This window comes from Colias eurytheme, chromosome 18 (genome assembly GCF_061535395.1).
Source record: "Colias eurytheme isolate Ceu_HAF_F1 chromosome 18, ilColEury1 Martin Lab GWU primary, whole genome shotgun sequence".
Taxonomy (NCBI): Eukaryota; Metazoa; Arthropoda; class Insecta; order Lepidoptera; family Pieridae; genus Colias; species Colias eurytheme.
The window spans coordinates 8,966,905-8,982,313 of NC_142997.1; the positions used below are offsets into that span (position 1 = coordinate 8,966,905).

The window sequence follows — 15,409 nt, forward strand, 5'->3', positions numbered from 1 at the left end:
TTAGAATCTTACATAATTCTGTGAAATTCTTTCTTTATTATTATTTACTAGATTTCCGCCCGCGGCTTTGCCCGCGTTTGCAAAGGAAAACCCGCATAGTTCCCGTGCCCGTGGGATTTCCGGGATAAAACCTATTCTATGTGTTAAGTTAGAGGGTAACTTGCTCTATATGTGTGCTAAATTTCATTGTAATCGGTTCAGTAGTATTTGCGTGAAAGAGTAACAAACATCCATACATCCATACATCCATACAAACTCTCGCCTTTATAATACATATATATATATTAGATATTAGACTATATAGTACTTTATTTTTTCTTTATTATTATGCAGTAATGTTTCAAAAAAATAGAAAATTAGTTATTTTTTTCTAATAGTTAAATTACATTTAATAGAGCCAGGTTATTAATTACAAAAACTGTTTTAGAATATCATTCAACGTTTTAGAATATTTTAAACAATATATTATTAAAACGTGAGTCTCAAAAAACAATGCTATTAGTTTTGTCAATATAAATCCAAAATCAAATAAACTAATTAATTAACATTATTATTACCCTTACCATTATTACCATTGCAAATGGATATCAATCCGGAATCAGGAAGCTTTTAATCCATCATCATCAATCTAATTTAGTTTTGCAAGGACAGGTTTCCCCGCTATGAAGTTTTAGGTCATTATCCATCATACCGGCCAAGTGCGTGTCGGTATATGACACATGTCAAACCTTAAGGTGACAGGATATGTCGCTTGTATAACGTAATTTTTCTTCACCAACTGGAGCAAGATATTTTGCAGATAGATTAAAAAACATTTACAAGGTGTTTTTTTTTTAAAATTGGAAACAGTAAACGTGCTTCATTTTATTCAGTGAAAGTGATCGATGCATCCTTGCCTAATTTTGAATTAATAAAACCTGTAACTTTTGAATAAAACTAGGTCAAAATATCTCATCTACAACTGCTCTTTTTAATTGAAACAAACTTGTCTATTAAGCCACGCTTCCACTATTCGTCAAATTAAACGCTCCGTGAATCTGACGCTGCTTATAACATTTCGATCCAATTAAACGGTCTGCCATACATGGCATTAGTTTGTGGAACGGTATTGGATGCCATAAGACAAATGAACACTCGACTTTATTCATTTGTTTTATGACGATCCTCAAATCATGGTGTAATGAGGTAGGTTTTAGAAATTATGTCTTTAACCCATTGAGCCCCGAACCCGATCGGTCCACGACACAATAGATTTTCTATTGTGTCTGTGATTCCGGGGCCTGAGTTATTAATAGTAGGGTCTTGGATAGAAGGGTTCAAGGGTATTTTGATATTCTTAACTGTTTTAAAAATACTTGGTAATTTTATAGCGATTTAGCGACGTTTTAGGCATATATCAATTTTGCAGTAGGTGACAAGATCATTATACTAAATGATCTTAAATCAAACAAACTTCACACATAGCAATACTGGAACAAGAAAATACACGCAAACATATCTAATTGTCGTTTATTAATCCATACTAATATTATAAATGCGAAAGTAACTCTGTCTGTCTGTCTGTCTGTTACTCAATCACGCCTAAACTACTGAACCAATTTGTATGCAATTTGATATGGATATATTTTGATACCCGAGAAAGGACATAGGCTACCTTTTATTGCGAAATATGTACCACGGGCAAAGCCGGGGCGGACCTCTAGTACCAAATAAAACAAGAATGTCACACTGCCTAACTTTAATATCAACTTGGAAACTCCTAAGTCAATTCTTGATATAGATATGTAATAAGTTAGATAACTTAACCTACGCCCTGGCCCATTAAAACTTGTAATTCAAATCGAGTTTTAGGATCAAAGTAGATTACGAACAGGTCATTTAGGGGTTCACAAAGTATGTTACTTAGTCTTGTAATAAACCGCTTACTTTTATATGACTTCTGACCTTTTTATGAAAGAAATATGTCCTTTTCGATTGCTTTGCTTAATAAGAAACTGAAACAAGAGTACTTTGAAGATAGATTTGATTATTGATTTTTCTCAAAGCCATGTGGTTGGCTACGAATTGAAGTGAAATTTTTAATGAATGAAATATATGTTATTTAGTAAATAGGAGCCTAGCCATGATCGTCATGATTTTTACACGATTTTATTAAGAAAGAAAGAAAGGAAACGTTTATTTAATGGCACAAAGCCTCACAAGGACATTATGAAAACAATTTATACAATACTTCATTAGCTTCGCCTGTATGTATTAGTTATATACAAATGTGTTTATGTCAGCGACATGTTTGTATGACTCCTTGACTCGATTTTCACACACTTTAAACGGACAGATTTAATTCAAATTTTGTACAGTCATTAAAGATCAGTGAAATACAATGAGCGTGTTTTTTTAGTTTTTTTTTATATATTATTCTTTATGATATTTCAAATTTTTGTATCCATTTCCGTGCTACAAAACTAAACACACATACACTTGAAAAGCCCTTTTTCCAGTCGGTGAAGGTCATAGATTGTTCTAGAACAACCCAGAAGTAGCATGTAACAATAATCAGGTTACAACTAACACGATAAAGAAAACCGTGTAACTGGATCAGAATCCACTAAACAGATTAACTTTGACGCGTTTAATAGCGGACATTTATGAGGCTGCTGTGGCATTGACCTCCTTGGTGCAGTGTTTAATTCGTGAGCGGAGAACTGAAGGGTCCTGGGTTCTATTCCAAGTCGAAAGAAAAACTATCCCAGTTTGAATACAGAAGGATGATCACTTACTTGTACCTAAAAAGATTTAGTGAAACAGATGTATGCAAAATCTGCCCTATACACAATTAGGGGTCACTTCACACTATAGCATTAACCTCGGGCGTAGTCCTAGGTTCAAATCTGATAAGAAAAATAGGTTTGGCAAGACGATGGACTTAATTGCGATGACTAGCAATAAAATAATTTATAAATCTTGAAACAATTTGAAGAATTTAATTTTGATGCTATAAAAATTAAGTGTATAAAAATAAAGCATTATCTATATTATACTCTTAACTCTATTTCAACAAAGTCTCAATACTGTAACAACAATGGAGTTTTAAATATTGACTAACAACCCGACAGTTGATTTGCTAATGCATAGTTGAATCTTTTAGACGTCTGCTTCTACAGCAATCAAACATAATAACAATTTATTTAGAAAAGTACTGAAATCAGTTTTTACCTGAAAATAATTACAAATTACAATGCAACGGACATACAGACACGCACGCGAAACGCTCCAAAGTTTTTCGGGAAAAGGGACTTCCGACCCTTTTTAATAGCATTAGCATAAAGAAAAGAAAATTACGGTTTTTGTACACGTCTTACGCGGCATTTTCCATGACAACCTAATTCATTATCATATAAAAAACAGCCGATGTCGCTTAATAACGTGAGTTTACATGCCAGAGTGAAAATCGATGAAGCCTATTTGAAGTTTAGTTTATAAATAGACGGACGATTTTAATGATTATCTGATAAAAAACTAGTTTCCTATTATTTACGACTAGTGACCTATATGCCTGACGTATTAGACCGGGAGATACTGACACAAAATTTCGAGTCATTTGTAACAAGGATGGCGGTTCTACAGGGGGGGTTATGGGCTATCGGTAAATTCTAAAATTTTTGTGTTACAAATCGTTTGACTTTCGCTATTTTCCGACGAGTTCGACTAACGCCCACGCGACTAAGCCGCCGGTACCAGCGTTCACACCATCGTTTTTCTTTTTGTCATTGCGTACTAAGACCCCTGTAGAACCGCCATCCTGTTACAAATGACTCGAAATTTTGTGTCAGTATCTCCCGGTCTATATTATAATATTTAATTATAAATGCGAAAGTTTGTGAGGATGTGTGTGTGTGTTTGTTACTCTTTCACGTGAATGCTACTGAACCGATTACAATGAAATTTAGCACACATATAGAGAGTATCTTGTATTAACACATAGGATAGGTTTTATCCCGGAAATCCCACGGGAACGGGAACTATGCGGGTTTTTATTTGAAAACGTGGGCGAAGCCGCGGGCGGAAAGCTAGTAATATATATTTTCGATATTTACATTCTAGCCGTACCCTGCGGTTACACGCATTGGTATTATGATGATATTATATCGTATAACCTTCCTCGATAAATGGACTATCTAACAGTGAAAGAAGACGCGTAGTTCCTGAGATAAGCGTGTTCAACCAAACAAACAAACTTCAGCTTTACAATATTAGTATAGAAAAACCTTGAACCACTCTATTTATGTAGCGTAGTTTTAACGATCTAAGCATACATAAGAACAAACAGGCAGCGGGAAGCGACTGTGTTGTTGTGAATTCTCCTGATAAATTTCAAAGTAAATTCGACCGAAAGATTCTAGAAAAAGGTCATAATCGTCTTAGATTGGTTTCAACCAATATCACTATAGGACGTGACGAGCCTGCAAGATACCTTCTAAGACCTAACTTATAAATTTTGAGCAAATACTTTCTCGACTTTAAATAAATTACGAACACGAGGGTAGAATTCGAAATTCGTATTTTTTTTTTCTATTAAATATTTTGAATTGAAATATTTTGCCATGTTTAGGGTTTGAGACGCAGCCAATTTAATTAAGTATAAATAAAATAAACCACCAGTCAGAGGAGTAAATATCTGAAATTTTTGAACTACACGTAACAAAATTGGTTAAGAAGGATGTTCTGCTAATAAAAAACAGCTAGTAAAAAAATAAATGAATATCTTCTACTGTTGCTTCATACTACTTCGTGCTACAAATGCATATTTCTCAAATTTAACATAAGTAACCGGCCAAGTGCGAGTCGGTCAACGAATCCTATAAGAGTTCCGTTTTTTTTCCATTTTCGTCCTATCCCAGGAATGAAAAAAAAGCGTTGGTTTAAAATGTTGTTATGAAGCATTAGTTCAGAACGTTAACCACTAAACATTGTATTTTCAACGACGAAATCTATACTAATATTATAAAGCTGAAGAGTTTGTTTGTTTGTTTGTTTGAACGCGCTAATCTCGGGAACTATTGGTCCGATTTGAAAAATTCTTTCGGTATTAGATAGCTCATTTCTGAGGGAGGCTATAGGCTAAATATCATCACGCTACGACCAACAGAAGTGGACCCACGGGGGTGAAACCGCGCGGAGCAGCTAGTTAAAATATATAATACACGTACAAAAGCTTTCACCTTAATGTGCACGTAATTTATAGAGCTCTTAATGTCCTTTTGTAATGGCTGGCGTCCACTAGGCGGATCGGGCCGGGCCGCATCGCAACGCAATAATACGCCGGCCTATGTTTTGTATGAAACATCGTCCATTAGTGACGGATCGGGCCGGGGCGGGCTGCAACGCATTGGCGGATATCGCTTCGCAGGCGGATTTCTGCCGGCGGTGCGCTGCGGCCCGGCCCGCCCCGACCCGTCTAGTGGACGCAGGCAGGCGGATGTGAGCGGCGAGCGTCTGTTAGATAAAATCCGCCTACGCGGTCCGCCGCGCCCCGTACAGGTGGACGCAGGAGCAAACAGAGCGTCCATTAGAGACGGCCCGTTGCGATGCGGCCCGGCCCGATCCGCCTCTAATGGACGCCTAGCATAAACACGGCATCCCTTGGCATCCCTTACTATGAAAACAAGATTTATTTCATCCCTGAACCTTGATTACAATTGGAAATTTGTTTATCTATTGAACAACAGCTACAAGAGCTTTTAATGTTAAATAGGCTATCAGTGACTTTAACAGGAAGTCGTGAAGTAGGCCCTTAATATTTCATTTCAATAATTTATGCAATTAGGATTAAATTTAGAAGTGGTAGCTCAGTTGATTATTATTTTTGACTTTATTTCGTTATTTCTTCGAAGCTCTGGGTCAGCCTGTGTCTTCCCATAGTCACATGATTAGTATCAGAAAATTCGGATAAAATAATATAACACACTAGCTGTTCCCCGCGATTTTACCCGCAATGCACCCCTTCTGTTGGTCTTAGCTTAATGATAAATAGCCTATAGCATTCTCGACAAATGGGCTATCTAACACTGAAAGAATTTTTCGAATCGAATCTAGAATCGGACCAGTAGTTCCTGAGATTAGCTCACTTAAACAAACGAACAAACAAAATGAAATAAATTCAGCTTTATAATAGGTAGGTACCTAATACAACATTACTGCTAATATAACTCTAGTTAAATAAATAAATATTTTAATTATCATTGGAATTTAAAAGAATAAAAATCCTTTAAAATACCTTCACATTAAGCATATTATTCAAGTATTAAAGTCTTAAACAACACTTTAATATGCTTAAAATTTAACACAATACAACGATATAACTTCAGTCCTTTCTTAGTGTGAAACTTTCAAGAATACTTAGAGGAATGCCAGCTGTTTGAAAAGCTCTTTCACACTATAAAATATTTTACTATCCAAGTAAACTGAATAAAATATATACTACCTTAACCTGTTTCTAATTCAAATTATATTTATTTGCAAGAATGTTACAAATTACAGATGTTTTAATTACAATATTATGTGGCTAATACATTCTACCCATCGATTGGGTGTGCAAATATTAAAATAGTTTGGAAAATCCAAAAGTGCACGCCTCACAATTTTTTTTTAATAATTATTTATTAATAATTATTTTTCTTTATTTAATAACAATTAAACCACATCGAATCAGACCCTGAAAAATGAAAGGGTTCTGTTCCTGAGCATACTCAAGCGTAAGAGAAAAAAAAAGACTCGATTAGTAAAGTATTTCGGTCGCTATCGTGTTAACAAGAAAATCCTCCGCACATACAGACACACGGACGTCCAAGACAGAACTTTTTTAAACTGTTTTTTTAACTAGTTTAAATAACAAAAATGACATCAAAAATGTCATGAATGTTAAAAATAGTGTTTTTTCTTAATATGTGTGTGTATGTACTATCTTACAAGTGCAATGTATGATACATAAAGACATTTTAAGTTTGAAAAATAAGATGTTTTGCGCGAAGTGACAGTTATAGTACCCACCTCAACGCTTCGCTTATGAGGCGTGCAAAAGAAAACAAATTAGTCTAATCCAGTTACATAAGAGATACAAGAATCATTTTCATATTCGTAGAATGATGAGGTTATATCGATTAAATATTTAAGTATTAAAGTTAAAACTTTAATTAAGAGTGCGAACTACAACAAGGGAAAAAGTCACTATAAAAATTAGTGGAAGCAAAAAGCTAAAAACCCACAATTATAGTTTTAAAACTAATATAATAATATTCAAAACAGATTTATTGCAAACAAACAACTATCCAAATTTTGATGAATATAGATATCAACACGCTTGCTCTGATTGAAAAACTTTTCAGCAAAACGTGACATCTGCTTCGATATTAGGTCACAGATTATGTTAACAAAAAGTTTTGGAAGGATTTGGTCCTCTCTTTGTAAATTAGATAACAAAACTTTTTGTTCCACTATTATATACTACGATTAGAATAAGGTCTGCTTATTTATCAGGTTTTTAGTTACGATAGCTTTTTTTGAAATTTTATTTTGGTTCGTTGCGTGTTGCTATCCTAAAAAAAGTTTGTGTTAGTTAACACGAGAATACGTAAGGAAAACGGGGAACGGTTGATTTTGCGTAATAAAGTTTAGGATTTATTTAAGAAAGTTAAATATCATAATAAATACGATATATAAGTGCTAAAATGCATTTTATTAATTCTATTATTCATCGATGTTTCGAACACTTCAACAGCGAGCGTGGTCACCATTTTCTTTTATTCTATTTGCTGTATTTCTCTTCCTTTCAACAACCGCAATGCGTATCTAAGTTGTAACTTAACTAATAACTCTTCTGCACGCGAGATGAAAGCCTTATTGACCTACTGTAACTTAATCTGAACTTACGCTTGTTTAAAGCATTTGTATCGAAAAATTTTCTTTACTTGAGTTGCAAGTTATTTACATTTCGGTATATTAACTTACCCGGATTTGTTTTGTTCAAAGAAAAAAAATACATTTATTTGTATCAACCAATAAATAATAATATATTACAAAAGCAGTATTTCATGAAGTGAGCAAATATACGATATGGCCACGACATACCTATACATAAATGATAAAATAAATAAATTAAAATATTGTGTGTTAGCCATACGTTTTTATTAAATGTTCCGACCTACATTTTTTCTCCATCGAATCCCGGACATCAGAGATGATTTGTTCATCACTGCGTCATTGGCACAAATTATCTCCTCGCGCCCCAATTCCTCGCATTCGTCTGATTAACTTAACTCAAGACGGAGATGGCAAACTAATGACTTTGGGATGTAAGTTAATTAAAAACTAGCTTCCCACCCGTGGCTTCGCCCGCGTTTTTAAAGAAAAACCCGCTCATAGAAAGAGTAACAGACAAACATACACATACATCCATCCTTTCGCATAAATATAATATTAGTAAGATAGGACAGGATTAACAAAATATGAACATGTTAATACAAAAATCTAATAAAACAAAAGTCTTGCAATTCAAGTCGAATTGTTTATCTTCAAACAAAATTTTCATATTTTATCCCCTACATTGTTAGAGACAGCGCGTTTTGTGGGCATCATAATATATTTTCCACGGTCCGCTCTCATATAATATACTTTATACTTTAAATTTCCTCGATTTACATTTTTCCCGTTATCTTGTATACACGCGTTTACGTTAATCTAAACATTATTAACAGTAAACAAAATACTGCTATGTGGCTGTTGTTTATTTGTTTAATTTAGCCCTTTTTTTTGTTGAGCAGAAAATTATGAAAATTCCTGATTAAACTTTGCTGTTTACTGTCTCAATAAAAACAAAATTTGTAGTAACAATTTGTGACATAAACTGGCGATATATTATTGTGCGTTGAGAAACTAAATTTCCCTTAAAATTTATAACGAAAAAAGGGATCTTATTATATTTATATCTCTCAATATTTTGTGACACAAACTTCGTAATCATTTAATAAATAAATAAATAAATAAATAAATAATCATACGACTCAATATTCAGACCCTGCACACACGGTTCAATTTAAAACCATGCGCATTCATCCTTACAGCAAACACTTATACGGAAAGATTAGCATCTGGCTAGATTACATAGAAACTGTAGACTGTAGAGACATTAGAGTTTAGATATGCTTTGTGCACTAGATATTTCTATTTCAGTCGCCATCTTAATGTGCGAACTATAAATACTATTACATCAAAATTATGCAGGAAAGTGAAAGAAAGAAAAGTTTATTTAAGTGGGTTAGGTAGTTATCTTACGATACACCTCATGAAATAAAAACAAAACATAGCCTATTACACTCGAAACCAGACCAGTAACTTCGGAACATAAATCAGTAAATTTTAACTTTTACCTAAATAAATCGGTAAATTTTACTGCAAATAACATCTATATATAACTCAAAGGTGACTGACTGACATAATGATCTATCAACGCACAGCCTTAAATTTGGCAAGCAGGTAGATGTTAGGACGTAGGCATCCGCTAAGAAAGGATTTTGTTCAATTCTACCACCAAGGTGATAAAATAGGGGACAAAAATTTGTATCATGAAAATTTTTCTTTTCCACGCAGGCGAAGCTGCGGGTAAAAGCTCGTTAGTACATAATATAGATATAGGTATTCACTCACACGAACAAATATTCACATTTGGATAAATTATACGCATAAACAAATTAACAGGTGTGCGAAACATTTCGGTATTAATTCCGTATTTACAGAACTAATACATTACGCCGAAGTTAGCAACATTACTGAAGTTATGGGCAAATTGAATTTATGCGACCAACTTCATTACAATACAAGTGCTCTAACTAATACAGTTTGCTTCTCCTTAAAGATTGAATATTTGAGATATTGATTTTGCTGCACCTAACCTAGGTATTAACCTACCTAGTTCAATATAATTCTTAGCAAAGATAAAATAGAACAAATTGAAAACTATATAATGTAATTTGGTATAAGTGGAAAATGTTACTAAGAAAACATCCAAAACTATTAATTCCTAGTGTTGATATAACTGCAGTTCCAATGAATGTAAATTAATGATTATTTTTTCGACATAGATAAAAAAATCTTAGAAAATACCTTTTTATTAATTACAAGTAAATTTAGTTTTACAATTAGCGTACTTTCTTCTAAATATAAATTAAGTTTTACAATTTGCATTCTTTTTATTCGAGCCACATAGAATTAATATTTTGTATTAAACAATATTGTAAAGAACATCCGGAACAACTACAAAATAAACAATATTGTCGGAGTGGGGAGCGTGAGGTTTTTTCGTTACAGAATTTCTCGATTCGGTCCCCGCGATAAAGGCCCGCGATAGAAGCTATGCAATAGCTTAACATTTTCACCCATGGTAAGCTTAATTTAAACATGCTTCCTAATTAGTAGTTACCCTCTACAATAAATTCAATTCAATTCAATACGTCCAAATTAAAAAGTCACTTTTGCCGCGAGAACACTTTCAAAACATGTTCCATGTCACCTTCACATAACCGTATTATAATTTATAATAGAAGCGGACATGATGACGTCAAGCTATAATTACGGTATTAAGCCGAAAATACCCTTCATAGGGCTTCATGAAGCCACTCGATTACTTCCAGTAGAAGGCCGATACATGATCGTCAGATAATCCATAATTTAGATATTATCCTACTAATTAAACATGTTAAAGTTTGTGAGAATGTATGCATGTTTGTTACGCTTTCACGAAAATCCTATGTCGGATTTGGATGAAACTTTGCTTTAACATAGGTTCATCAGAATCACATGTGTGAAGTCCCGTGTCCCCAAGTGGGGTATGGGGCAGATGCATTATTCATACATCTGTTTCAAATCGATTTTCTTTAGGGACAAGTAGGTGATCAGACTTCTATGTCCTGCCAGACCGAGATATTTTTTTTTCTATACCAGCGGGAATTGAACCCGTGAATTTTAGTTTTTAAGTGTTGAAGGAGATATAGTTAATGTGGCGTCAAACATTCTCATTTTATTATAAATATTAGTATAACCTTGAAAATAAGAAAAATCTAACAACTTACCTCATCTACATTGTATACGAAACGACTCAAACTATAAAAAAGAATGTAGTACCTTCTATAAACTATTTTTCTTTCTTTCTATGTCAAATCGCCTGAAAACAGCTTTCCAACCAATCACAACACAAAAACCCAATTATAACCTACAAATTACGAGATCGTTATCCAAAATGTAATCTCCACCATAATTCAAGTGGACAAGCTAGGCAAGCGGTAATGATAAATCACCTTTACCTTTGAGTGCTGTAAACTTCCAAGAATATGACTCAGCCATTTTTCCTACCTCGTATGGTGTCTGCTCACTTTTGCATGTTATTAGTCAATGTAGCTTCGATTAATATCGTATCAACCGACTTCAAAAAAGGAGGGTCTAAGTCGATTGTGTTTTTGGGTTTAATTCCTCTGAACATTCGACAGGAAGAAAAAAATTTTTAATTAACCCATTGACCACCGAGCGGCCCGATCGGGCCGCGACACAATAGATTTTCTATTGTGTCTGTGATTCCGGGACTGAGGGATTAAATTTTGTCTCGTTTTGACCATTTGAAGACTGACTATATAATAGTTATTTTTTAGAATCTTGTTAGTAATAAATAATTATTTTAGCGTAAGGTCTATTATACAACATTTCAAGACCCATATTTTACTAATCTATGCTATAATATTATAAAGCTGAAGAGTTTGTTTGTTTTATCGCGCTTATCTCGGGAACTACTGGTCCGATTTCAAAAATTCTTTCGGTGTTAGATAGCCCATTCATCGAGGAAGGTTATAGGCTATATATCATCACGCTACGACCAACAGAAGCGGAGCCACCCTTGTGAAACCGCGCGGCACAGCTAGTACTGTGTATTGAATAATGATATAATTATTATACAATAGATAAGTCATTATATTCTGTGCCACAAGTATTAATACACGAAGTTTAGAAGACACAAATTTGCTTGAAAAACAATCCTCATTATGGTTTGTCTTTGAATTATCAATCATTTTCTTTTTCTAATTCAATATCTCTTTCACAAATTGTTTGCAATAAACATTTTTGTTGTGATTAATTATTGTATAAAGTATATAGGAGTATAAGACAATGCAATAAAATAAATAAAACTGTAGTAGTAGTACATATACATGTAAGTATAATATTATTATGTAAGGTATTCAATTTTCTTTTTCAAAAACTTTTCATGCATTTAAAGAAGTTTGACATTATAATAATATGGTAACATTCAAGTAATATAATAATAAATCTTCGGTTTGATTTTCTACGTAGGTAGGTATGCTTTGTAAAAATTTCTGCTCGTCACATAAATGAAAATATTTTTTTACATTCATAGGTCGTTAGACGGCTATTATTTTGTAACTCAATTGTTACAAACATGATTATTTACCACCCCAAAACTACACACCAAACAATAAAAATAATTGCTACAATCATAGAATGAAAATCACCGTAATAAATCATCAATTTCAGGAGTTGTTTATAACCACGTAATAATAATAATATACAATAACACATAACTATTATAAAAGTCATTGAAATGTATAAACGAGAATTCGTTGTTCGTAGTTGAATAACTACAACAACAGGAAATTATCAACTTAGATTATCAAATTCTAAATTTAAATTGAAATATAAATTCAAATTAAACGTTTCATCTATCTATCGTAAATTCAAAGTATTTATTTGTAAGAAAAATGTGTGTATCGTTGAATAGGTAAATGGAGTTTATCCATAACCCAATTTACCAATAAATTAAAACCATGATTTCTATAAATTAAGAACACCACTGAAACCTCATCAATATAACTATTAATAATATTAGGTACCTACCTATAAGACTCAATATTTCTTTTACAAAAAAATAATAATAATTTAAGACATCGATCCACTCTATTGCAATTTGCAGCTCATTGCAGTCAAGTCTTGAATCTTTTTAATAAAATTCCCGATTATAAATCTTCTATTGATGATTGAATTATCCTTTGGAATTAATTATTGAATAAGGAATTATCCATAACGAATGAATCCCTCAAGACCACCTTTTCACCGTTGAAATTAATATCTTTGTACCGAGATAAAACTAGTAATATATTACATATAACGGTTTAATTAGAAAAGTAAATTATTTTAGAAATAAGACGTCGAAATATTTGCCATTCATAAAACCTTGAATAAGAAATACACCACGATTCATAGAAGTAATATTATTTGTAATTTAAGTAAGACGGTAATCGATATCCGTCATAAAATACCACTAGGGATATTCATTAATCAGTATGCAAGTCATAATAGCAAAACAGGAAACTACAATAAATAAATGCCATTACTCACTCAGTTTCGTTGTTCTCGAAGATAATGTGTCCCTCTGCAGGCTCGTACTGCGCGCCGCTCTTCGCCGTCCCATCCTCTGTGTTGTATGGGATCTTCACTTTCCCCCTTGCCCCCGCCGTCCTCATCACTTTCAACTCGTACGTCCCAACCGACTCCGTCAACTCATAGTCTCTTTGCGGGAACGAAAACACACCGGAATGATCATCGTCCAATATCACCACTGTAGCCATTGATGGCGAGGCCAAACAAGCGCCCTTCGGAGTGCTTAAACGCACAAAAAAATGCTCGTCTTCCTCGAAGACTTCGTCATCTATCACTTGGACAGTGAACTTCTTCTCTGTTTCACCACGCCCGAATGTAAGCGAGCCTTGTGCTGCCACGTAATCGGAACCAGCTTCTGCTGTACCGTCCTCCGTGGTATACTGAACAGTGACTTCTCCACTCAAGTCGCCGCCGCGTACGACTCTCACTTCGAAAGATCCACAGTTTTCCATTACCGTATAGTGGTCTGGGTCAAACCGCACATGTGGACCTCTAGGTTCGGCTGTCACAGAGGTAGATTCTCGCCTTTGTAGCTCAGCTTTTACTTCGCTTAAATCACTTTGCGCCCTCTCTGATATTTTACGTGAGAAGTCACCACCACCAGTCATTTTTCGTGTAGCTGCAACTCTATAAAATGCACGAGATTTTGGGCCTCTTGACATCAAAGTTTCTAATGCCATTCGTTCAACAGTTTCTAAATCTTCTTCAGGATGCTGTTTTCTTAAGTCACGTAATACTGATATATATTCTTTGCGTGACTTTTCTAATTCTCGACCTTCTTCATCATCTCCAAATTCACAAGGCTTTAGGGCCATCTCTACAGAGCCATCGCCTTCACCTTCCACAATAACTCCTCGCTCATTGACACGGTATCCTTTTTTCAGATACTTATAAACCAAAAGCCTGCGGTCTGCTATATAGGCTGTTAATACGGTAGCCGGGAAAAATAAAAACGTGACAGCACCTTCCCATACTTCCACTTCACTCGGCGATATCACTGCCAAAATGAGATACAGCCAAACGTAGGCAAATATAGACCAGGTTGCTGTGACCAGAAACACGCGCAGATGTTTAATTTTACGCACTTCCCCATCAGGAATGACAGATACGCAAATTGCAATGATAACGAACAAATTATATGCAGCGGAACCCACAATAGTGCCGGGCCCTAAATCGCCAGCCTCGAAATTCTTCCCGGCTATTTCAATGACCGATAATAAAATCTCTGGGGCACTCGATCCAAGTGCCATGAGCGTCAAGTTGGCAACAGTTTCATTCCATACTCGTACTACGACAATTTGATCGCTCCCGTTTCGTCGCACGCGCACTTCTTTCTCCCTGGACGTGATGACTTCGATAGCGGCCATGAATCTGTCTGAGACGATGGATACGCCGATGAAAAGATACATGAGGCATAAGAAGTAGAGGGTGCCGCGGATCGCGATGTCGAGAGTCGGGACATCTTCGAGGGGCCGCCAAGCGGGAAGGACGAGCCCGTCGCTGCACTGGAGGACGTGATGGGGTGTGGTGTTGCGCGGGGCAAGACGCGCGGAGGGCACCTCGGCGCGCGCCACCACGCAGCAAGCCGCGAGCGCGGCGAGCGCGGCCCGCATGCCCTTTACCTTGCGCAATCCATGACACGACCGGCGCTGCCAAAGGCCGGCGCCCGACTGAGCGACGCGCGAAATCGCTCCCTCTCGGTTAAGGCTTCAAACGCCACTGCGAGCTCGTCCACACGTATCGCTGATGAAGTTTTATTACCGTCGTGGGCCGTAAAGATGGGCGGTTGAGGAAAAAACTTATTAGCGTCGTGGTCGTACGCATCTCGCGGTCTTATTAAAAGTTAGTTTCGAGTTGGAAATGACAAGGCCGCGTTATTGTAGCCCTATAATATGGGTTGCGGGGAGAATTTCGAGTG

The 15,409-nt window shown here is 35.3% G+C and overlaps 1 protein-coding gene across 1 annotated transcript in view; it reads right to left on the minus strand.

Moving 5' to 3' along the window:
* Calx (sodium/calcium exchanger 3) overlaps positions 1-15,151 on the minus strand; it is a 106,594-nt gene extending 91,443 nt beyond the window's left edge. Inside the window, exon 1 of the mRNA XM_090112179.1 lies at positions 13,450-15,151. Within this exon, the coding sequence (XP_089968305.1) occupies positions 13,450-15,104 (1,655 nt within the window). The 5' untranslated portion in view covers positions 15,105-15,151. The remainder of the gene's footprint in view (positions 1-13,449) is intronic.
* Between the last annotated feature and the right edge of the window lie 258 nt (positions 15,152-15,409).